Consider the following 26,404-nt stretch of genomic DNA (forward strand, 5'->3'; position numbering starts at 1 on the left):
CATCCCCAGGAGCTTTCAACATTAACAGTATTCTAGCAGCATCCCTTAGTCCTTTCCTAGATTCCTGCATAAATTTGAAGATGACTTGACTTCTAGTGGGTCTTAAAGGTTAAACACGGGAGAACTGTGTAACTCTGGTCTGAGTGTGTGTAGAAGCCAAAGAAAGAGAGGCTTTGCTGCTGGATTTTGGGCAGGTGTGAGGTGCATCCCAGAGAACTTATTTCTGTGCTGTGGTAAACAGGCAGAGTTCCCATGGGGATGTCAATTCGAGGACTCAGTGGGGACATGAGGGAGTTCCCGTCGTGGAGCAGTGGTTAACAAATCTGACTAGGAACCATGAGGTTGCAGGTTCGATCCCTGGCCTTGCTCAGTGGGTTAAGGATCCGGCGTTGCCGTGAGCTGTGGTGTAGGTCACAGACGTGGCTTGGATCCTGCGTTGCTGTGGCTCTGGCATAGGCTGGCAGCTACAGCTCTGATTAGGCCCCTAGCCTGGGAACCTCCGTATGCTGTGGGAGCAGCCCAAGAAAAATGGCAAAAAGACAAATAAATAAATTAATTAATTAAATAAAATAGCATGAGATGATAGTATAAGAGTAAAAAACTAGAAATACTGAGTTCTTTGGACCACTGCAAATGAAAACCCACAAGCTACGTTGCAATAGGAGGGCTCTTCCAGTGGTCTTTATACCTGTGAGAGGGGAGGCCCTGTACACACTCGGGTGCTCCCTACACACAGACTCTGTGCTACACTGGTTGGCTTTGAGGTCTTGACTGCTTCCTACAAGTTAAGGGTAAAGGCTGTCCATAAGGAGCTTCAGAGATCCTGGATGAACTTGAGACTTTCAGATCATTTTTATCTGGAAGGGTTGTTAGGGACCATTTATTTCAGGTTGTTCTTTAAATTTTTCTACTAGAAAAGTTAACACATGCTGTCCCCTCAAAAAAAAGATGAACCTATTGCAGCATATGAAGTAAAATGAAAGTCCTTTTGCCTTTCCTACCTTTTGACTAAGCCCCTTATTTTTATAGATGATGAAACGGGCTCAAGAACAAAAGTGACTAGGCCACTGCCAAGGCCACCCCAGCTAGTTAGACAAGAACATCAATTCCAAACTCCCAGTCATGAGTCCTTTTAATTAGGGATCTGGAAACAGTCCATTAAAAGAAAGATTGTAGTAGGTAAGGGGCTGTCGTCAAGGCTTCTTTCTGTGGCTTCTCAGGTGATTTTGGTGTGTGTGTATGATATCTATAGAATTTACCACAGGTGGGGGGTGATCCTCATTCATAACTATGCCTCCACTGAATAAGCAAGCAAAGCGGTTAGTCAGAAATTCAGGACATTTTAGGTGATTAATTCTGATGGGTATAGATTCCGTGAATATAAATAATCCCATCCCAAAATGTTAACAGTGTCACACTTGAGCTGGATTAGAACGCGTCCCTGTGGGCGTTCCTGTTGTGGCTCAGTGGTTAATGAACCCAGGTAGTATCCATGAGGATGTGGGTTCGGTCCCTGGCTTCTCTCGGTGGGTTAAGGATCTAGCTTTGCCATGAGCTGTGGTGTAGGTAGGCTCGGATCCGCTGTGGCTGTGGCTGTGGCTGTGGTGTAGGCCAGCAGCTATAATGCTGAGTCAGCCCTAGCCTGGGAGTCCATATGCTGCAAGTGGGGCCCTAAAAAGACAAAGAAAGCAAACAAAGTGTCCCTGTGGCTTTACTGGTGGTGACACGATTTATTTTTGTGTGTGTGTTGGCGGGGGTGGGGGTTGGGGGGAATCTGGCATGGCTCGACCTTGCCCCCTAATGGCAGGTTATTGCTTTGCATCCTGGTGAGAGATGGGGGTCCCCCATCCCTTACTTGTATAGAATGATATGGAGAAGGGAGATTAAAAACAAAAACGAAAGGAGAAAGAGTGAAGAGGTGACAGAAAATCATACCCACTTAGACCCAGCTTCCTGTGTTAAGCACTTTAGGGAGATCAGATTGCAGCTCTCAAGGCCTGGCATGTGTCCTGGTCACGAAAAGGAAAGGCCCTTGCTGCCACTCAGCCAGAGCTGAGTCAGGCCAGTGCACTAAGATACTCCTGTACAGTGAGCATTGCTTTCTTGTCTTTTTCAACACCATTGACCCATGCCATTTGCATGTATTTAATCATTAAAAGTAGAATTATTTTTAAACCCTTCACTTATTTGCTAACACTATTTCTTTTGAAAGACAAGAAAATTACTTATTGGATAACTTACATTATTAAGCCAATTTGCCACTGGAATCAATTTTCCTAAAATATTGAGCACACATGTATGTCTGATTTGTTTTTTTAACTGTTCATGTTTCTGTGAGCCAGTTAGAGTTCTTCTCTACCATGGAAGCAAATCTTACTAGATCCTGATGAATTATTTCCTGTGGATCATTAGAGTCCAGGTAATGAGGGCCACTCTTTGGAGCCTCGGGGGAAATCAGTGAGTTGGGACGAGAGTGAGTTGTAGCCTGAGTTAGTGTTGGCTGCCATGTTAGTCCTTGGAGCAGGTGTATGCACAGCTCAGGGAGTGGGGGACAGTCGAAAGGAAAGATAGTGGTGGAGTAACAGCTTCCCCTTGGTCAACCCCCCTCTCTCTTGCTCCCAGACTCTGGACTTAATCTGCCTTCAGCCTCTATCCCCGAGTTCCAGGCTTTGATTCTACATTTAGCCCCACTTGCTTCATTCATTGAGGCTTTCCCAGCTGTTGGGTCAGCAGACAGCCATCTCCTCTTCCCCTTCCCCCTTATTCCATCCTCTGGCTAGCTGACATTATTACTATATATAATATTGTTTGATGCTAAATTGTTTGAATTTTTATTGTTTTTTCATAATTCTGTGGTATGTTGAAATGCTGTTTATTTTTAATCATTACTAGGTTTGGGGATCTGTTTCGTTCTTCTTATTTATTTTTTATTTTTCTGTTCCATTCTTTTTAAATTCTATCTTTCAAACCCTTAGCGTTTTTCTATTATTGGTTCAATTTTGATCTTTCCCTTCTGTGTAATCCTCCTTGTGACTATGCATTAGTTGGATTTTTTTGTTTGGTATTTTGTTTTCTAGTTTATCTAGTTCACTATGCATCTTATACAAATGAGAATTTTCTCTTGTGTCCAAGTAAACTCATCACAATTAAAACGAGTAATAATTTCTTAATGTTGTCTATTGCCCAGTTTCTATTTCCCACTTTTATTAGTGTTTTTCCCACCTGGCTTTGTTCAAATGAGAATGTATTCTAGAATCAGTCACATATGGCATCTGGTGGTTGTGTTCTTTAAGTCTCTTTTAATCTGGAACACACCTTTAGTCATGTCGCTCATATAGTAAAGTGACATTCCATTTTGTAGAAAGTTTTGTTTCCTGTATGTACCTGATTGTCTCCTAGAAGTGTCTGAGCTTCTGAATTTCCTATTAACTAGAGGTTAGATATAAAGATGTGATAAATTGATGTTGAACATCTTTGTCTGAAATATCTTGAGACAAATGCCTGATGTCTCACCACTAGATAATATAGGTCAAAGGATCAGATGACAATAGTGTAATTCCTTTGTTGTATGTTTTTCCCTTATGCAGAAAGGAATCTGTAGAGTTTTATTTTGGCATCATATATATATATGTCTAATTTTCTGTCAGTCTTGTACCTAATGAGTTAAAGCCAATTGATTTTTTGTTGTTGTTGAATTAATTTATCATTGGGAGTTACAGGGAAAAAGTGACATTATAATTTTATTTCCCTTCAACATTAAGTCAGCAACAAGAGCCTTTACCTGGTCTTGGTTTGTTTACCCTGGAATATAATTATTGCTGCAGTTCTTTCCTTTAATTGTCATTTTTTAGACTAAGGGCTTAGTTTAATAGATAAGTCAAAAGGTGACACATGAGTTTTCTTTGGCTTCCTTTTGTGAATATCATTGTGAATCCATGGATTTTCATAGTTGGTGTGTTTCAATCAATAGGATTTTTTTTTAAGGCTTACACTGTCAACACTTTAACATGGGGAAACCCCTTCGTGTTGGATCCTCTGTCCTTTTTACACGACCCTGTTAATCCTTACAAGCTCGTTTTATGGTGCAAAACCATTTCTTAGGCTTAACTTGTACTTTCCTTGCCCGAGACCTTGAATAAGACATTTCTCCAAGGAGCCCTATTCTTTTTAGTGAGGGATGGGATTAGAGGTTGTCATATTATTAGGTTGTCACAGCTGCTGGGTGAGTTTGCGTCTCAGTTTAAATGTCTAGACCTTGAAAATGTACGTCTAAACACGAGTTCATACTGATATTTCCAAATCAATTTTTAATTTTAATTCACTTATTTTTTATTTTATAATTATCACTTTTTTCATTGAAATATTTGTTTCCTAACATAAATTATCTTTTCTGATAATATTAAAAATGTCGAAGTAACAGTTACCAATATCATTGCTAACTAAAACGTTACTTAAAATTACTGGATGAAGGATAAATTTTTTTGGTACTTGTGTGTCCTCAGAATGCATCCTTATTAAAGGATGTATAAAGTACTGTTATTTAAAGTCAATTGATGTGGATTCTTTCCTGTTACTAACTTAGAGTCTAAATTAGGATCACGATGTCTGTGATCCACCTAACAAACAGATGCTATATATATAGATTCCTAGGGCTGCCATCACAAACTATTACAATCCTGATGGCTTAATAAAACAGAAAACATTTTGCCATCGTTCTAGAGGCCAGAAGTCTGGAATTGAGCTGTCTGCTGTGCTGCGTTCCCTCCAGAGCCTCCAGGGGAGGGTCCTTCCTGTCTCTTCCTGCTCCTGGTGGCTACAGGCAGTCCTTGGCTTGTGGTTCTGTAATTGCAGTCTCGGCCTCCTTCACATGGCCTTTCCAAACTCTTGTCCTTGTGTCCCTTTCTTCTCTTCTGTTTCTGACAAGAATTTGAGCCCAGCTGGATACTCCAAGATCACCTCACCCCAAGATCCTTAACTAAATTGTATGCACAGAGACCCTTTCCCCAAATAGGGTCACATTCGCTTGTGCAGGGGTTAGGACATGGATGTATCTTTGGGTTGGGGTCAGGGACCCCCATTCAACTCACTACAAATGCCAAGCCACGTAATGATTTACTTAACAAGCTTGCATTCATATAACAACCCAAGTTGGTATTGTTGATCTTTGGAGGTTAATCCTACAGAATTAATCAGGGGTCCAGTTGAGACTATTTTCAGCCAAAGGCTTCAGGTTTGCCTCACAGGTTGTCTCCAGTCAAAGGAAGAGAGGAAATGCAGGTGCACATCTGGGGTGTTTTTTGGACCAGGCTTGAAAGTGGCATGTGTTACTTTGCAGTCTGATTCCTTTGGCCAGACCTGCCAAGGAGGATGCAGAATGTAGGCTGCTGGTTGAATACCCAGGAAAGGAGAAGAAAATGCTTAGTAAACAGCTAGTCTCTGCTATGATTACTGATTTTGGTAGTCTGATAGTTTCATTTGGTTTAGGTTGTATTCAGTTTTAAAACTTGCTTTTATTGATGTATTGATTAGTTTATTCACTGACTAAGCATTTAGTTGTATTAAGTGAGGGAAAGCAAAGAGTGAAGTAAAAGGGCCTGGGTCTGAGTTTTCCTAAAACAGATACCTCACGTGATACTTTGAGCCAGAAAGAGACTCTAAATGGTTGAGAGTACTAGTCTATTCTGAGTTCCAGCAGTGGGCCAGGCCAGGCATGAACTGGCTTTGGGGATATGCATTTTTTTTTTGCCAAATTTTAAAAAAGTATCTCTGGGTTATTTTTTTGTGTGAGATTTTAAAGTTACCTTCCTTCCTTTCTTTCTCTTTCTGTCCTTTTAGGGCTGCACCCACGGCATATGGAGGTTCCCAGGCTAGGAGTCAAATCAGGAGCTGTAGCTGCCAGCCTACACCACAGTGACAGCAATGCCAGATGAGCCGTGTCTGCCACCTTCACCACAGCTCACACAACGCCGGATCCTTAACCCACTGAGCAAGGCCAGGGATCGAACCTACATCTTCATGGATGCTAGTCAGATTTGTTTCTGCTGAGCCACGATGGGAACTCCATATCTTCCTTTTCTTGAAGTCTCCAAACCTGAGGAAATCTACCGAGTTATTAGTTGCTATTAAAAAGAAGACAAGCTCCTTTCAGTTTCCCTCCTGAAAGCAAAGTTTCTCTTCCATTAAGACTCCATCCAAGGCTCTGATTTCTTGATTCAAAAATATTGGAGAAGCAGTCAGAGGAGCAGATGCCAGCTCTATCTGGAGCTTTCTCACATTTAATATCTCTGGGGTCATGGAAAATTGAATCTGAACCCAGAAGCGAGTTCACATCTTTCCTCTTCCAGAGGTTCCCTTTGTCTTACATTTTTTAATAGTGAGAAGAAAAGATACTGGCCTATCCCACAGGGATTGAGAAGGGGCAGAAAATGAGTAGCTAAAGAAGAGGGGGCGGAGGAATGATTCCTTTTTAAATGAATCCTTTTGAGCAACGTGATGCAAGTGCTCTCTTAGAAGTGCTGTTTGGCATCAACAGCCAGAGCTCGAAGCCTGGGGCTCGGTCTGATGTGAAGAGTTTAGGTTATCTTTTGCCAAAATGAACATCACATGGCCTGCCTTCCTGCCTGGTAATACAAATGGAATTGTAGATTCCCCCCTGCCCCCCTGCCCTCAAACAACTGAATTGCCTGAGCTGGCTGGGACAACTCGGGTTTGAGATAAACTTTATTGTGGGCATCTCTTTAAACTTGGGAAGGCTGTTATAGGAAATGAAGAATCATCCAGCCTATTTAATGTATTGGGCCAGATTGAAGTTGACCTTTGACACTATCTTTTAGAAAATAGTTTAAGGGATTTATTAAGGTGTATTGGTCAAGAATTTCGACTAGGGGGTGATACACGTACTACTTTATGTTGTTTTAACACGTGGATATTTAACACATCATCTTTGCTGTGGAAGGCTGTTTTTGTTTAATGTGCATGAAAAAGAAGAGTCAAATGACTTTCTGGAAGTTATCCAGCAAGTGGTTGAGCTGATACTAAAAAATTCTGAACATTTTTATGCTCGAAAAAGTGCTATAATGATTTGGAAAAGTTTTTGAGAAAATTGCCAATGGATAACCTGGATCATCATGTGACTGTGGCTCCTTTCATCAGCCCATTCACCAGTTAAATGATTTATTGAGTACACACTGAAGACTGATGAGCTGAGAGCACAGTGCTGTAGAAAACATAGTGCTGAATCTTTCAAAAGAAGGGATTAGAAGAAAGAAGACATCACCTTTAACATAAATTCTGGAAAGCCAGAATTTATAGCAGAGCTTTCAGACCCCATATTCTCTCCTACTTATCTATAGCATTTACTGTAGATCTTTATGATCTTTCAAAGTCATATGTTTTAAAAGAAGTTATTTTCTGAAATTAATGAAGAAATTAAGACATTGCTTTATCCCTGTGATAGTAGCAAAATAGCACTTTTTAAATTCAGTGGATTTTATTATATTTATAGTTATACAACCATCATCACAACCTAATTTTAGAACATTTCTATCCCAAACCCCCAGCCCATCTCTTCCCCTTCAACCTGTCTCCCCTGGTAACAATAAGTTTTTCAAAGTCTGTCAGTTTCTGTTCTTCAGATAAATTCATTGAATCCTTTTTTTAGCTTTGACATATAAATGTTAGAGCATATGATGATTGTGACTCACCGTCTAACTTCACTTAGCATGATAGTCTCTAGATCCATCCATGTTTCTGCAAATGCCATTATTTCATTCCTTTTTATGGCTGAGTAATATTCCATTGTGTATATGTACCACATCTTTATCCACTCCTCTGTTGATGGGCATTTAAGTTGCTTCTATGCCTTAGCTATTGTATATAGTGCTGCAGTGAACATTGGGGTACATGTATCTTTTCAAGTCATGGTTTTCTCTGGATAGATGCCCAGGAGTGGGATTGCTGGATCAAAATAGCATTTTGATGATCTCACTTAAATAGCAGAAATAGGTATTGGTTTTGGTTCCTAGTTTGACTGTAGATGTTGAGGGTACAGATAGACGGAAGGAAAGCAAATTAGAAATACGGTTTGGGTTTTGTAAGAAATGGACAGCTGTATGTAGGGGCAGAGACTGTAGGTATTCTATATTAACATGGTAGATACTAGTTATGGACCAGACCCTGACTTGCAGCATCTTCAAGTACTAGAAATACCAAGATTATACAGATGTTTGTTACCTTTTTACAAGAACTTTGACCTAGTGACTCTAGCTGTTGATGTATGTGCTCATACTTTGAGATACAATGTTCCAAGTGTATCTAAAATCCTATAAAATGAACACTCATAATAGGGGTATTGTGTTGATATATCTTTGTCATCCCTCCACAATGAAAGTTTCAGAAGAGCTGCTTCTACTTCCATTTTCAACCCATCCTTGTCAGGCTGTTATCTGAGAGCCTGATTTAAAGACTCATTTTGACCATGTGGATCACACATTGGAACTATCCTAATCTTGTGAACTGAAGATGAAAAGAAAGGCTGAGAGGGGAAAAGAGAAGAAAGGAAGGGGTTTGTGTATGTGTATTTATTATGTTAAATTTGAGATTATGGAATAGCTAAGGAGAAACTGTAGGAGATCCAACTGGAGGTTGGGTTTAAGATGTACGTTTTCAGGTTGTTAGCACACATTGCTTTTGTTTTTATGTTATAGAAGGTGGATATATAGCTAGAAAATGGGGATATGTTTTGGGTGGGGGAGGTAGGGTGGATTGGATGAAGACGGTGGATTAAGCAATCTCATGAAGTGAGTGTAGGTGCAGTAATAATTTGAGGTATGGAGGTACATTTAGACTGAAAAAAAAAACTGACACAGTTCCCCCAATTTTCTTTAAATAGAGTTATGAATAACTTGTGATGTAAATATTTTGAAATTGTAAATCTAAGAGGTTTATAGAACCCCCTTGGAGTGCTTTATTTCTTGAAAAAGTATTAATTGAAAAGTTGACTGTTTGGCTTATGGATTTCTTTTTATTGTGGCAAGTGAAGCCAACAAAATATCAAGAAAAGCTTTTCCAAAGAGCTGTGTTCAGTTACAAAGTAAGTAAAATTAATAAATTATTTTGAGATATTGTTTTTTAATCATCTTTACTGAGGTATAATTTACATACAATAAAGTTCACAAATTGTGTTTTTGGAAGTGGGTGGATAATTTTGTATTCCCACCAGCAATATCAGAGTTCCACTTGCTCCAAATCCTCATCAACCCATGGGTATTGTGAGTCTTTTTAATTCTAGCCATTTTTTATGGAAATGTGGTTGTATCTCACTGTGGTTTTAATTTGCATTTCCCTAATGATGTTGAGCATGTTTTTATGTGTTTGCTATTTATGTATTTTCTTCATTGAAGGATCTGTTCGAATCTTTTGCCTATTTTTAAAAATCAGGTTATTTATCTTATTGAACTGTAGGGACTTTTAAAAAAATTCTAGGAGTTCCCGTCATGGCTCAGCGGAAATGAATCTGACTAGCATCCATGAGGATGCAGGTTTGGTCCCTGGCCTCACTCAGCGGGTTAAGGATCCAGCATTGCCATGCATTGTGGTGTAGGCTGGCAGCTACAGCTCTGATTCGACCCCTAGCCTGGGAACCTCCATATGCTGCGGGTGCAGCCCTAAAAAGCAAACGAAACAAAACAAAATAAAATAAAAATTAAAAAATTCTGGATACAAGTCTCTCAGACATATATTTTACAAATATTTTCTCCTAGTTTTTGCCTTGCCTTTTCACACTTATAACAGTGTCTTTCAGAGAGCAAACGTTTGCCTGGTAGTCAGAACTTATTTTTTAAGTGGTTCATGCATTTTTGTGGTCTAAAGAAATCTGTTGTGCCTCAGAAATGTGCGCAATTTAAGTCATAAAGATTGTCTCCTATGTTTTCTTCTAAAAATTTTGTGGCTTTAGTTCTTATGTTTAGTCTCTGACCTATTTTGAGCTAATTTTTATGCATGGGGTGAGGTAAGGCAGGAGATGCACTGTTTTTTTCCCCATATGTACATCCAGCTGTTTCAGCCATTTGTTGAACAGGCTGTGCTTTTTACATGAACCACCTTGGTATCTTTGAAAAACCAACTGGCCTTATATGTGTGGGCCTAATTGTGTATTCTCTGTTTTGTTCCCCTGATCTTTATTTCTGTCAATTTGCCCATCCAACAGTCTTGATTACTGTCTTGAAATCAAGTAGTATGAATTCTCTGGCTTTGTTCTTTTGTAAAATTATTTTGGCTATTCTAATTTTTCTTTCATTTTTATGTAAATTTTAGAATCAGCTTATTAGTTTTTAAGAAAAAGCCTAGAGGCTTTTGATCAAGGTGGATTGACTCTGTAGATCAGTTTCAGGACCAATACTTTAACAATAACTGTATCGATTCTTCTGATTTATGAAGATGGTATCTTCCTTTATTTAGGTCTTTAATATCTTATAGGAATGTTTTGAAGTTCTAGTGTTCAGGTGTACACATTTTGTTACTTTTATCCCTAAGTATTTCATGGTTTTTAGTGCTACTTTAAGTGATGTATTTTAAAAATAAAAGTTTCCAGTGATTTGCTTTCAGAGAAATACTGGTTTTTAAATAGCTTCCTACCACTTTGTTGATGCCCTTTTGAAGAAAAGTGGTTTATGTCATCTATATTGATGCATTTATCAAAGCCAAGTTCAGCAATCAAACACTATCTTAATGGCTTTTGTACTGTAAACAATAGCCATGGAAAATTATTGACACTGAGTATTCTGAGCTTGGCTCTTATTTTAAGTCTGTGACTAAAGTAAGTGAAGGGAAGTGGGAAGGGAATGATTAAAATCTTAGAACTTTTCCCTTATTTTCAATCCCTATGTTCTATTCATAAGGATGCTTTCTTTGCTGTATCAGACACTTGTTGACTTTACTGGAAGGCAGCTTCCTTCTCCATGTCTTCCCACACTATTTTGAAGGTTCATTTACATAAATTCTGCTCTTCATAAATATGTTTTTCAGTTCAGCAAGCACCTATTGAAATTCTGTGAATTTTACCCCTGTGTTTGCACACTGTTCAAATTGGGGCAAATGAAGTTTCAGAGGGTCCAGTTGGTATAACTTCAGTCAGGAAAGCAACCTTTCAAATAAGAGCTTGCCATTCTTACAAATTCTTGAGTGATTGAAAAATATTAGCATTCTATCTAAATCTTGGAAGTAAGTTATTGGCTTCTATAAAAAGTCTAAGGCTCGTGCTCTCTCTCTTTTTTAACCCTGTCCTGGGCAGGATCAGAGCTGTTATTTCTTTTTTTATCTCCTCTTTTATGTTCGTATAATACACGGTTAGCTGAGGAGACTTTTAAAGATCTTTAGCATGTTGTTCTTGTTGGGAAGGCATTGTCAAGGTTCTGGGAATATGTAGTAATGGAGGAGAAAGAGTTTACTATTCCCCCTTTCAGAGGAAGAAACAGTGAGGCATGTTTATACCCTCTGCATTTTTATAGGGAGAGTATTCCTCAGGGATCTTGCAGATTTTTCATGAAAGCATAGATTGTAACTATAGTTTTATAATGTAAGTCTCTATCTTTAAACTAACTGAAAATATTCCTAAATCTTTGCTTACCAATTCTCTTTGTAGATTGAGTGAAGAGATTCAGGTATCCAAAGTAGGAAGTATAGTCTAAAGTTATGACTAATAAGCTTTCGTGGAGTTTCCGCCATGGCACGGTGCAATAAGAATGCAACTGCAGTGGCTTGGGTTGCTCTGGAGGTGTGGGTTTGATTCCTGGCCTGGCACCGTGGGTTAAAGGATCTGGTGTTGCTGTAGCTGTGGTGTAGGTCATAGACGCACCTCAGATTCGATCCCTGGCCTAGGAACTTGTATATGCTGTGAGTGTGGCCATTAAAAAAGAGCTTTAGTGATAAAAGACCTACTTGGGGAATTCAAGAAAACAGATTCTTGACTACTTGGTAATTGGATCAGGAGAATTTTTGCCATTTAACAAACATCCTCAATCACTTTAGATGCAGGTGTTTGAAAGTGTAAATTTTAAGAAACACCAGTCTAAAAGAAAGGAAAACTGTGGCTCTTGAAGGGTCAGAGTGAAGGATTCGAAGGTTATCTTAAAGATTTCCCAGGATAAATCCAAACTTCCTTCACTCTACTAGTTCTTAGATCTTCAGTGACAGTGACAGTGACATCTATACTTACGGAATATTGCTACATGGCAGGCACTGTCATGGTTCAGTATTTACTTAGAACAACATCAGATGATAAACTTTATTAGTATGGCCTCCTTCCTTACAAATGCAATTAAAACACTTCAAATTGGAGAAAATGATGAGCTATGAATATAATTAAAGAAACCCAATGAATATGACATACTAGAGAATGAATTATAGGATGTTTTGATTAGGAAAGACCTGTTGAACTAGAAGAGACTTTTGCTAGTCTAAATAAAGGAAATCATTTGGAAAAGTCTCATCAAAAGTTATTTTCAGTGTGCGAGCTGTAATGGAACACTTGGAAAGTTGTCCTCCTCCGCTCAGACTAGGAAAATGATTTCATATTCAGAGCCGAAGAATGTTTCACGGCTCTCCAAGAAACTGTGGCTGCAGAATGAATCTGACATGCTGATTTTTCATGTCTGGTCTAGTGCAGAAATGTTCAACTTTTCAAGTTAGGAATGGAGAAAGGGGAGTCATACAGTATCAATTGTATGTTTGTCCATAGCTCGTCATGGGTTCCCTGTTTTCTGTTCTATAGGCATTAGCCTATTACTTGACACCTGCCTTTGTCCTTTCCAACTCACCCATCCTTGTGCCATTGCCTCTCATAAACTGTGTTACTGGAACCCAGCTAAAAAGCCCTTGAAGTTGCTAGCACATGCCCTCTGAGTCTCTGCCTTTGTTCCTACGTTCCCCCATCTGGAAATCTCCTGTCTCTTGCCTCTTATACTGTCGCAGGATATCTGTATGCTGCCTGCCCTTCAAAACGAAATTCAAAAGCCACCTCCTTCAGGGAAGTTCCTTTGATCATCTCGGTTGGAAAGAGCCTTACCTTGCTTTCAACTTCGAGAGGATCACATATGTATTACAGAAATGTCTGTTGTATCTCAGAGATGAGATTTAACACTTTGGAACTGAGTTTGTTTCGTTTTGTGTTTTTTTACACTGTCTCGCATAATGAGTTCTGGATGAATGAAAGACAAAAGAATGAAATGACCAAAAAAAAAAAAAAAAAATGTGTCCCTTCGCTCCCTCTGCCCGCCCCTCCCTTTTCATGTTAGTGCCTGGAAACATCTAAATGTGATAGCAAGATTTAAGATGTTCAGAGGCAGGGGCTTGTCTAGCAAAATGTTTTCATCCCATAATAACCACAGGGATCCTTCTAACTAGTTGCACAGCTGGTACTAGCTGCCTCTGGTAGTTATTGCACAAAATTCGAGTCCCATCTGAACATGCTTTCTTGGCCATCTATTATTATAAGTAGGTGGAATCTTAATACTTTTTCTTCCTTTTCTCTAAAGTGTCCTCTTCTTTCATACACATGCTTTCTGTGGATGGGAGAGTCATCTAGCAGCCTCTCTAAAGTTTTAGAATTTGATATTTTTCTTTTTCTGGAAATGCAGACTATGCATTCCCTTGAGGATTTTGGTACCTTCAATTCCTAGGGGAATCTAGGTTCCTTTGTTTAAATTGTTTTTCCCTGTGCATATAAATTGTTACGCCTGTGAGGGCTGAGAGGTTATGACTTAGCTTGGTCCCGCTTGCTTAGGAACCTGGATTCTGCTCCTGGCATCCTCCCCCGACATGTGCAGTCTTTCTTGACCTCTCCTGTACTAAATAAATCATTTCTGCCTATATACAGTATTACTGCAATATTTTATTTTTATCTTTTCTTCTCCTTGTCGGTCCATGTCAGCATTATCCATCTCAGAAGGGAAACCCTTTGAGGACATAGATTATTCCTGTCAGCATCGCTCTGAAGAGCATTTCGCACCAAGCTAAGTCCTGAACATTAGTACTCGCTAGTAGCGATGATGCTGGCTATAATTATAGCTCATTTAGAGACAGTTTGCTTACTCAGTCTTGGGAAAGAAAGCCCAACTACTTTCCACTTCTAGGAAGAAAGACCATTCATGTGTAGTGAGCTTATGTGCACAAAAGCAAAAGCCCCTTGAATTTTCACTATCTGAATTTATTACAGGGGCTGAAAAATGGAATGTTAATAATGGCATAATGATGGTGACATCTAATTCATCCCTAAGGGTGTTCAAGCCGTTTATGTAGCTCTGCTTAATCCACTACTGAAATAGAGCCAGCGACCCCGTGACCATCCCAAACTGAGAGAGAAACCCTGCACTAAGCGTGTCCCCCACCAGCCACTCATTTCCTGAAGATTCATTAGGATTTCCTTTCTTAAACCTCGGAATATTAAGGTATAAGATAAACTTGAATGAAAGTCTGTTTGATTTTGGAGCTGCTTATCCACATAGACTTTATGGAGTGGAAATGCTTGTAACATGCTTGTTGTAAGTGCAGCCAACGCCAAATTAACCTCAATTAAGTAATTCCTTCCTGTAATTATACACATGGATAGAGAGGGATGCAAAGGATCAGAAATGTTTTGCTAGATGAGTAGAATGTCCAATTCCAAACCTTTATGCAGAAAGACTTTCAAGGTTGACCTTGATTAGATTTAGGTGGGGAAAAAAGGGCGCGGAAGGAGGTCCCAGAGAAAACAGTTCAGCTGATGAGAAGGAACCCAGGCAGGGCTGCCTGCCTGTGTCTCGTAGAGAAGGCTGTGTGGTGGCACAGCTGACGAGTTCCATTGACTGTGACTTCCCCAGTGAACATAGCATTTCCCTCTCATAGCCCCTTCATTTAGCTCCTTTAAGAATGGCCTGTTTTCCAGTAGATTTGAACCTTGATCATTAAGTGGTATCAAATCAATGCTTTTTTTTTTTTCCCTTATGTGCGGGGCTGGCCTGTTTGTAGGCATAGTAACTTTCCTGGTGGCCAGTGAGGAGAGGGGAGGCTGGTGTAATAAGCCTTAGTGGATTGAATTAATGAGAAATGTATAATTATGGAAGGCACTCAGCAGTTTCAGAGCCATGAGAAATACAACACAAGCTTGTCAGCAAATGTCCTTTAGCCTCATGACATGAGTTTGGCTGACATATCTAGCACAGAACCCACTGGGTGTATGCTTTGTGCAGAGTGTTTACAATCTCTTTGTGTACTTTTTTACTTTATTTTATTTATTTATTTTTTTCAGAGCATATGGAGCGGCATATGGAGGTTCCCAGGCTAGAATGCTGGCCTACACTACAGCCACAGCAACATCAGGTCTGAGCCATGTCTGTGACCTACATCACAGCTCACAGCAACACCAGATCCATAACCCACTGAGCAAGGCCAGGGATTGAACCCTCAACGTCATGGTTCCTAGTCGGATTTCTTTCCACTGCGCCACAATGGGAACTCCTACTTTTATACTTTAAAAACTTACCCTGAATTTATGAGAGAAATGACTTGTGTTTTGACATTTAAAAGAAGTCTGAACATTAATTCTTTGAACATTATTTAGGACTGCATGCCAAGTATTCTTCAACATTCTGGGATGCAAAAGTAGAACAAGTTTCTTGTCTTTTAAAAACTTATTGTGTGAAAAGCAAGATGAGCATACTTATTACAGGATCTGACAGTCAGAAAACCTGAGTTTGAATCCTTGATCTGGGGGGTGGTGTATGTATGTGTATGATTTAAGGGAAGTCATTTAATTTCTGAACCTCAGTTTCCTCATCTATAAAGTGGAGTTAATGTCCACTTGGCATATGGGGGACTTGGATACGTTAGGAGGCCTAAAGAATATGGTAAACTATGAAGTATCTATTAAAAGTAAGTTAATAATCTTTGAGAAACGAGAAATGCTGCCCCAGATAAAAGGGTAATTGTGCTTCTAAGCTTGTATAAATGAAGTCGCTTTTAGCAGTGAGAAGAAATTTTCTGGTCATTACCAGAGAAATTAAATTCCTAACATTCTAATTGATTTAAGTCAAATATTTGCAAATGACACAGACACTTCATGACAATTTTAAAATCTGTTCTCCCCTCTCTGCTTCCCACACTTTTCTCAATGCAGTTTATTCACATAATGTCTGATTCTTTGAATGTTTACAGAGAATAATTAAAGCTCCCAGAGCCATTGTTATTTCCCATCTAGAAACATTTCATGAAGAAAGTTTGGGAGTTCCCACTGTGGCACAGTGGGTTCAGAATTCAGCTACAGTGGCTTGAGTCACTTTGATTTTTGTTTTAGTTTTAGTCTTGTCTTTTCTAGGGCTGCACCTGTGGCGTATGGAGGTTCCCAGGCTATGGGTCTAATCAGAGCTGTAGCCACCAGCCTACACCACAGTCACAGCAACAGCAAGACCAGATCCTAGCTGCATCTGCGACCTATACCACAGCTCATGGCAATGCCGGACCCTTAACCCACTGAGCTAGGCCGGGGATCAAACCCTCAACCTCATGGTTCCTAGTCAGATTCATTAACCACTGAGCTACGACAGGAACTCCACTTGGGTCGCCGTAGAGATGTGGGTTCAATCCCTGGCCCAGCTCTGTGGGTTAAGGGATCTGGCATTGCTGCAGCCTTAGCATAGGTCATAGTTTTGGCTTGGAATTGATCCCTGATCCAGGAACTTACATATGGCACAGGTGCAGCTGTTAAAAAAAAAGAGTTTGGTCATGCAAAGAGATAAGTGGCAACAGGTCAGAGTGGTGATGATGCTGTATGACTAGACATTTTGAGGGAAAATTTTATTTATGTATTTATTTATTTAGGCCATGCCTGCAGTATGCAGAGGTTCTTGGGCCAGGGATCAAATCTGTGCCACAGCAGTGACAATGCCAGATCCTGTCTGCTAGGCTACCAGGAAACCCTAAGAAAATTTTTTTTTTAAGGTTCTTTGAGGTGACTTATCCATCCCTGTTGAGAAATTACTGTAATTTATCCATAAGAGTAATATTTCTATATAATGTAACTCAAGTTTGGGGGCTTAATCTAATTAAGCTAGTTTATCGATGTTGTTGAACAAGCAGGTAACTAGTTATTGAAAGTAACATGTGGGATATGAAGCAGTTCTGGAAGTGAGGATGACGGAAAACTGCCAGTTAAGGCAATTTCAGGTGTGAATGCAAAACCTAAAATTACATTACCTGGAGGAAAAAAATTACTGTTTTAAATAAATGTGCCAATAATCCATCCAGAGTCATTCAAAATAAATGCGTTTTGGCAAGGTGCTGAAATTCTCCAGTGTATTTCCCCAAATGTTTTTATTATCCAAATGGCCATGTTGAAGACAGACAGACAGACAGACAGAAAAGGCTTGGTGAGCCAGCTGCTGGATTTATAACTCAAATAGTAGCTCCTTTTGAGATTAGACAACCTGAAATTTTTGGAAAATTGTTGAGGGTTTGTATTTTTCCTCCTTAACAGTTTCATTTGAAGCCCTGGAATGTTTTTGAGAAGTAGCTATGATGTAGACCTACTGTGTTTTAAAGAGTCAGTTTTCTTCATTTTCTGTTTCTTGGAAATGAAGTGAGGAAAAAAGTGCCTAAAACACAACAGCGAATGCTAAGCACATTTGAAAAAGTATGAGTTTATTAAAATTTAGGCCTTGTTAATAATTTCAAGGAATTAAATATAAAGGAATATAATAAAATCAACAGGCCTAGTGAACATGTCTATGTGAGGAAAGCCCCCGCCCCCAAGTGACCACAGTTTTAAGAAACAGAGAGTTGTATATCTTGACTGTCAACAATGAGATTAACTAATTGAGTGCATGTCAATGTGTTATATGTGATACTCAACCAGGCTTTGCTATTTTATTAATTACTTTTTTTTTCCTTTTTGGGGCTGCACCATTGGCATATGGAGGTTCCCAGGCTAGGGGTCGAATTGGAGCTACAGCTGCTGGACTACACCACAACCACAGCAACTCGGGATCTGAGCTGCATCTGGGACCTATACCACAGCTCACGGCAACACCAGATCCTTGACCCACTGAGCGAGGCCAGAGATGGAACCTGCGTGCCTATGGATGCTAGTCAGATTCGTTTCCACTGATTCACAACAGGAAGTCCCCAGACTTTCTTATAAAGGAATGAATATGGCTCTTGTGGTGTGAACACATTGTCTAAAAGAACAAACATTAGAAATCTCTCAGCAGCTGTTCACAGTGCTTTCAAATTTTAGGTCCTTAAACAAATGGTACATGAACCAGAGTTAAAATTCATTGAGTTTCATGTGTTAGGGACGTTATATTTACAGGGAGGTGGGATTTGCTATAGTGGAAATGGAGTACAGTTTGAATTGTCACTGATCATGGGGTTTTTAAAAATGCGGATAATTGTGTAATTAAAAATGTTATTTTATTTATATCCCAGTGTATTTCTGGCATCAGCTGTTGTCATATACAAAATTGGAAATAATAACTGGTTTCTAGATAGCTTACTAGCTCATTTGGGGGAGCTTTTTGTGATTATTTTAGCCCTCAGCTGGGCTATTGCTAAAACCATGTGGCAGTTCGATCCTATCTGATCTCTTAGTAAAGTGATAGTGTCTTAAAATAAATAGGACCTTATTCATAGACACAGTGATGGCACTAGAGATGTTCAGTGTTTGTGAATCGTTTATTTAGAAATTGCTCGTGGGATAGAAAATGAAGGGGGAATAACTAGAAATAATTTGACCATTTGGGGGGGAAAAAAGCTTTGTTGAGTGAGAGTTTGTGTACTATGAAATTTACCATATTTTAAATAAAGGGGAGCTATAGATGCATGTCTCACTATAAACCTTTATCCTCTATTTTATTGTTATTTTATTTTATTTTTTGTCTTTTTCAGGTCATACTTGCGGCATATGGAAGTTCCAAGGCTAGGAGTCAAATCAGAGTTGCAGCTGCCAGCCTACACCACAGCAATGATGGATCCAAGCCACGTCTACAACCTACACCACAGCTCATGGCAGTGCTGGATCCTTAACCCACTGAGTGAGGCCAGGGATCAAACCCCAGATCTCATGGATGCTAGTCGGGTTCATTACCACTGAGCCACCACGGGTGTTAAACAATTGTAAAATATATATTTTCATTAATAAGGTGATCTCTTGATAATAGTAAGGTGATCTTTAGCATTTCTAAATCTGTAAGCAAGTAAGGCCTGAGTGGGCCAGGAAGAATCTTGTGGTTCCCTGTGTTGGAGAAATGCAAATTTATGTGGGATAAACAAATGGTTAACAGCTGGCCAGTTGTCAGTGTTGTGGAATACCAAAAAACTCCATTTGGGCATAAGCACTAATCTGGTTAAAAAGATTTAGTAGGCAAACATCTTTTGAGTTGTATGTCGAAAAGAAGCTGATAAGAATTGTTCTGATTTCTTGAAGAATTTTTGTTTTTGTCCTTCTAGGGCTGCTGTATATAAACTTTTTCTGTGTGTCAAATATAGTATGTGTACAGGAAAGGTTGTGAAACTTGAGAATAGCATAATAATTAAGATAAAGCCAGTACCTGTGTGACTACTACTGGGATCAAAAAGTAGAACTTTGCCAGCCTCTCAGGATTGAACTGTATTTCCTTCCCCCACCTTGGCCTTGACTATCATTTTTCCTGCACTTCTCCCACCGCGCGTGTGTGTGAATGTGTACACCACCTGTGTGTGGGTCCCTATCTGCTACTATTGAATTTTGCTTTTGTTCTATAAAATTAATCACTTGGGTTTTTTTGGTCTCAACATCAGATTTATGAGATCCATCCACTTAGGACCATGTGGTACAGTTTGTTCTTTTGCATCAGAATGTAGTTATATATGAGTATAATATAGTACTTACCACTTTAAAGTGTGGGCCTTTGGGTTTTACCCAGTTTGCTGCTGCTGCTTCTGCTTTAGACATTATGGTGTATAAAACGTGATTCATGTGGGCATGAGTTTCTCAGTGTGTCATCCCTCCATCCACAGAATCAGAATGAAAGTTGTTAGAAATGCAGATTTTTTATTTTTATTTTTTTGTCTTTTTAGGGCCACACCCACGGCATATGGAAGTTCCCAGGCTAGGAGTTGAATCAGAGCTGCAGCTGCCAGCCTACACCACAGTCACAGCAACGCAGGATCCGAGCTGTGTTTGTGACCTACACCACAGCTCACAGTAACATCGGATCCTTAACCCACTGAGTGAGGCCAGGGATCAAAGCCACGTCCTCATGGATACTAGTTGTGTTTGTTACTGCTGAGCCATGACAGGAACTCCAGAAATGCAGATTCTTGGGTCCCACCCCAGATCTGCATTCAGATATCACCTTGGGGGTGTGTGTGTGTGTTTGTGTATAATATGCTTTTCAATGATTAATGCCCCTGTTCAAAATATTTTGGGGTCTCTGATTTGGGAACTGCCTCAGGAACCCCTTAGTAGTCACGCATATGCACACACACAAATACCCACAAGCTCACTGCAGTCTCTTAGCATTAGATTCATTACTCACTTTTGAAACAAATTAATTTTATCTAGTTTGTGTCAAATTTTTGGTAATTTCAAAGATAAGTATTCAAAAGAAAAATACTTGCCGACATTGAAGATATTCAAAAGAATATGCAATAAACTGAAAATCTGTTAAAAGAGGACCCTCAGCACAGGTAGGGCAGAACAATATTTCCAGAAGGAGAGCTGCAGAGCCCCACCAAAAGCAGATCAAGCTCTGGAGTTGGGCAGACATGGGTTCGAATCCACTGGTATCCCTGACTTGCTGTGTCATCTTAATAACAAGTGGATTTCTCTCAGTTTCAGTTTGCTTCCATGCAAAGAGGGGATAACAACATAAACTGTAAAGATTGAAAACCAATGCCTGTTGGCAGCGCCGCAGTCAGACTGCAGATGGGTTTTGGCTTTGGGTCGGCAGCATGAGTCTGTATATATGGGTGATTGCCGTGCCTTCGTAGCTTTCATGCTTTTTACTTTGACCTTTGTGCTTTCTGCAGGAACGATTCCAGGTGAAGAATCCTCCCCACACTTATATTCAAAAGCTCAAAGGCTACCTGGATCCAGCTGTAACCAGGAAGGTAAGATGGATTTGTTTCCAACTTCGTGTTGTCCCTTCCTCATTAGCAAGCAGAATTCTCCTGCACTGGAGGCGACCTCCCTTCCTCTCCATTACAGCCTCTGCCAGAGCCTCCAGGAGAAAGAACAATCTGGAGTTGTTGGAGCTGGACAACATGAAAAGACAAAGAAAGCCATCCTCGTTTGAGAATGTTTCAAAGAACTTTCCTGGGATGGGAGTCCTGTCGCCCTGATTGCTATGGAGTCACTGCCCTTTTGTGATTACACAGGGCAGTCAGTTCAGTCCAGAGGCATCTGGGACCCCAGAGAAGCAGGCCTAGCTGAGAGAATACTTCCATGCCTTGGTGAATTTCCAGAGACCTCGAAAAATCACAGGGGCTTTGCCATCCCAGCTGTGCACTCCCATCCTGTGTTGATGTTTTTAGCAGCTTCCCCTGCCCCAGCCAGGCCCCTGACCACAAGAAGGTAAGGAGAGAATAGCTGGTTCCATTCTTAGCAGACTCTCTCCTTTACAAACAAGCCCTTCCTTGTCCAGCCACACAATTAGTTTAAGCTGATGCCTCGTGGTAAAGCATGTAGCCTGGCATGGCCCCGCGGGCCTGGATCAGTCCTAGGCAGAGCTGTCTTGGATCAAGATGGGTAAAGGGCTCATCACCAGACAGCGCTTGTTTTTCAGTTGACCTTCCACAGCTCCTGCTTTCAAGGCTGCCTTGAAAATATCTTGAGCTGAATTTCCTCTTTTGTTTCAGTGTGCGATTCATGAGGGAAAGGCACACTTTTCCTAGTTAGCCTCTGTTGCCTCTTGACTCTCATCTATATTTTTTTGATCTCCTTTTTCTTCATCTTCTGCTTCCATTCTAAACACTGCCCTCTCCTCTGCCAAAAGAAATCAAGCAAAGGAGAACAGCTACTATTTCCTTTTGGACGTTTCCTGGCCCTTTGTCCTGTGGCTGCTCTGCAGACAGGCAGAAGTAAAATCTAAGAGTGATGATACAAATGGGCCGTGGACCTTTTCTGTGACCTAAATGCTGTGTGTGACGAAAGCTGCTCTTCTAAGAATGCATCTGACAGAGAATCCTAGTATTTTTCTTCCTCATAAATATGGCATGCAGGTGTTTCCTTTTTTTTAAAAAAAAGAGCTTTTATTGGGCCCCCTAAATGAGACAGCTGCTTAATTCTTAATTTTTCTTGTCCCCTTCCCAAGGGATATAGTAGCCTTCAATTTCATTGGATTAGAGAGGGTTTAGAGGAAGGCACACCCACATACACAGAACACAGCCCAGAAAAAAACCAGGCTGTTTCTTTACACAGGAGTAGTAAGATAATATTCAAGAAATATTTTCAGAAATCCCCCAGCTTATAAGCCTTCTGGCTGGATGGCTCAGAGTCCGGCATCATGCTGCACTGGGTGTAGCAGAAATGCCAGTGTTTGTGCACAAGACCCAGGGCTTCCTTCCCCCAGAGTGTGTCCCATCCCCTGACAAGTGTTTTGACATTTGTCAGCTTCTTAGACTGCAGCCCAAGGCTCCTCGAGGAGGAAGATGTCGGAGAGAGAGGTGGATTCTTCCTGGCCCAGTCCCCGTTTTCCTTTGGAACAGTTATTCCTGAGTTAAGACAAAGAATGTAAAATGAAAAACAACACATCAGCTGCTCAGAAAGTGTTTTGCTTCCTTGCAAATAATGTCACAACAAGGCTGAAGACAAAGGATGTCTGTTTGGGCTGACCTTCGTTGCTGAAATCTCTGCCCGAGCCATGCCTCTTCACCTGCATGGCTGTGCTTGACCTATGCCTCATCTTTGAAGATCAGTCATTCTGCTCAGAACAGAATTAAATGGATGTTGGATCAAGCATCTGTGCTTTAGTAAAAGTCTGTCAGGAGCTGGCAGTGGGGAAAACTCTGTTCCACTCAACGGAATTGTCATGCTTAGAGCCTGGAAAAAAGGAAATTTTGCTTGGAATAAGACATGGTGCGCGGTTAAAATGAGTTTACGTTTCTCAGCTGTATTACAGTGGGGGGAAGAGATTTCCAGTCAGACTCTCAATTTTAGCCAGAGAGTCTGGTCTTCCCTCTGCTGCATCTGGAGTCCTCAGGCACTGCATTCATTAATTTTTGGTTCACATTGAATAGAAGATACTTAATTTGCTGTCTTCTTAAAAAAAAATTTGCTTAGGTATATCCCATTTTGATTTTCTTCTAAGTAGTTTTAAATGAAACCCTGTAGGGCAGTGAAGGAAGAGCCTAAATTAGGTCTCTGTGGGACCGGACCTCTCCAGACTGGCTGCCTTATTTAATAACTCGGGGTTCTCAGTCTGTGCTTTGGGGGCACATGCTCACTCACGTCTGACTTGGAGAAAGATGACAGGCCAGGGGGAAAGGGGTCTGGTCCTCTGTGAGTGGCAGTTGTGAAATGAAACCTCTTGTAGGCGTCTCTGGGGCTCAGCTGTCTTGGTGGGCTCCTCCCTGGGCCTCCCAGAGAGCCCCGGGACAAAGGTGAGCACTGCTAATGAATAGTATCCGGCCCTTCTCCACCTCTCCCCCTCCGCTGGTTCCCACAGGCATACATACAGATGTTCCCGGGCTAGGGGTTGAGTCGGAGCTGCAGCCACAGCCACAGCAGCTGGATCTTTAACCTACTGAGCGAGGCCAGGGATCGAATCCACATCCTCATGGATCCTAGTCTGGTTCATTAACCACTGAGCCACAAAGGGCACTCCCCTTTTTGAAGTTCTTTAAAGCCTTCTGGATACATTGTAGGTATGCAGAGTGGTTGGCACTCATTGCTTACGTGTTAGGAAGTGGATGCTGAGACTTCCCCTCGGTCCAGAGTCCAGCTGAAAAACAGTTACCAAGAGGACAGAATACAGGGCAAAGTCAGTTTAGTTCTACCTTAGTTATCCTAAGTTCTGTTTTAGTGCATTTGTGCACTAGGTGCACAACCCCTGTAGTAAATGCCTGATAAATGTTACCTGCTGCTGTTGTCATTCCTGTTATCCCCAGTGTTTTTTGCTTTTTAGGGCTGCATGCATGGCATATGGACGTTCCCAGGCTAGGGGTCAAATTGGAACTGCAGCTGCCAGCCTGTGCCACAGCCACACCAACATGGGATCCTTAACCCACTGAGTGAGGGCAGGGATCGAACCCACATCCTCATGGATATGGGTTCATAACCTGCTGAGCCACAAGGGTAACTCCCAGTATCCTAGTGTTTTAATGGAGTTATTTTGCCTCTTAATCTTTCAGCATGCCCCCCTTTATACTCTGTTGGGTCCTCGGTGCTATCTTGAGTGCCCTTGTGGCTCCCAGTGCATGTGAGGGCTGACCTTGCCCTGAGGATGCTTGAGGCAGAGTTAGGGAACCAGCACAGGGTACAGGGAACAAGCCAGAACTTTGCATAATGCATCGTCAGGATCACTGAGTTGTTTTCTAAGGCTACATGGGCAGACAGCCCAAGACTTGTGACTCTGACATGGCACTGGCCCCTCAGGAACATCCAGCAAACTGGGGTGATTTGAGGGAGCAAATTGTGTGCTGAGTCCTGTGAGCCATAGCAAATAATTGAAACAGGGGTGACTTTAAGGACTCTGACACATAGGTATGTCACTGAATGTTACTGTATCATAGGGCAGGGAAAAATAATCTGCTTACTCAGAGACACTTACACACAAAATAAGTCATTTTCCCCAGTCCTTCCACGTAAGCTGATTATTATGATGAGGAAAATTTGTGTGCTTTGCAAAAAGAAATGTGAGAGAAGCCCCCTATAGAAGCAGAAGATATTTTTTGTATTCTATCATACTTATTACAAGCAAGCTGAAGTTCTAGCACTTGCTAAAATATGTTTTGTGAGAATATGTGTTCTTGAATTATAGAAATTCAGACGGCGTGTTCAAGAATCCACACAAGTGCTAAGAGAACTGGAAATTTCTTTAAGAACCAACCATATTGGGTAAGTGTGCCCACTTAACACTTTAGCTCTAAGGCATTTGGATGCTTGACAGAGTGACTGAATCATATAATTAAGCTTCCCTCCTGTCCATTATCAGTTTAGAGGCTGAGGTTTAGGTGGGTGGAACCTCTGCTTTTAGTTCTCAAATTGCTTGCTGTGCAAGAGTCAGTAGAAGCAGGACAGACAGTCCATGATTTGGGACATTTGTAACAATTGTGAACCTCTTTGCTTGATTGCACAGTAATTCCCTGGGAAGTCGGGAACTCCCAACAAGTAATGTAGATGGAGGTCCTGGGAGATCTTGAAGCCTTCACTGGTGTTTGAAACTGCTTCATTCTTTTCTCAATACTTTGGCCAGAAGGGGACAGAATCTGGAGTGACTGCCACTTGACACACCTCCTTACACTTAGATACCTGGTTCTGAGTCTCTTCTTCCCACCTCCCAATATTTCAGGACCACGAAGTGCAAATCCACGCTGGAAAATAAAGTTTGGGGAATCTCTGCACTAAGTGCTTCTAAGAGTTTTTCATGCAACAGCAGGGTGGCTTTGCCTCGAGCAAGTACAATTTCATTACACACTCCCTTACTTCCGAGATGGCAGAATTGTGCAGTACCTTAAAATAAGATGGTTTATCTCTAAGGCAGAATGATGCCAGTCTTTTGTTTTATAGCTTTCGTTCTTCCTAAAGTACCTGTTTAACATCTGGCAATTATTTAACCCCTCTGGAGTTTGACTCTGAGATTTACAAGGAAAAGACTGTAGACTTTAGATCTTTTAGAATTTTCCTCTGTGACAGCTTTATTGGAAATGAAGTTTTACATGTATATTACATTGTTGTTTTACAGAGTATTCTGTAAAGTAAATGTATTACCTAAGTAACAGTTCACATCCACTTCTGATTGTGTTTAGTATAAGCCATTCAAATGGTTATTTTCCAGTGATTCCAGAGTAAACTTTTTTAAGTCATAGAAATGCAAGGTTAATTTATAGCTCCATAGCTTGGATGACAATATTTCCTTAAGGATAATTTCACACATTTGTAACCTCGAGAATGAAGTATTCAGAGAATGAACTGATTCTAACCATAAGTTGATAATCACCTTTGTCCCAGAAAATGGACTGTAGATCAGTGGATCATAGTGTCATGAACATAGAAGTGGAAGAGAAATTAAGGATTGCCAAGTCCCTCATTTTAAGGACCAGAGAAGGTGAGAGTCATGCTCAGAGTTTAGAGCTGTAGGGCCAGTTGCTTGATTCAAAACGCTATGTTCTTTTTCTTATATATCCTAATCTGGCAGCTCTTTCCCTGAAAGGAAATAAGATAATCAGGGCTCTG

The 26,404-nt window shown here is 40.6% G+C and overlaps 1 protein-coding gene across 6 annotated transcripts in view; it reads left to right on the plus strand.

The window, feature by feature from the left end:
* The window catches only part of FMNL2 (formin like 2), a 332,804-nt gene that overhangs the window by 198,467 nt on the left and 107,933 nt on the right, over positions 1-26,404 (plus strand). For all 6 annotated transcript variants that reach the window (XM_047772630.1, XM_047772627.1, XM_047772632.1 and 3 more), the window contains exons 3-4: positions 21,040-21,120; positions 24,990-25,066. In XM_047772630.1, the coding sequence (XP_047628586.1) occupies positions 21,040-21,120; positions 24,990-25,066 (158 nt within the window). The remainder of the gene's footprint in view (positions 1-21,039; positions 21,121-24,989; positions 25,067-26,404) is intronic.

This window comes from Phacochoerus africanus, chromosome 3 (assembly GCF_016906955.1).
Source record: "Phacochoerus africanus isolate WHEZ1 chromosome 3, ROS_Pafr_v1, whole genome shotgun sequence".
NCBI lineage: Eukaryota > Metazoa > Chordata > Mammalia > Artiodactyla > Suidae > Phacochoerus > Phacochoerus africanus.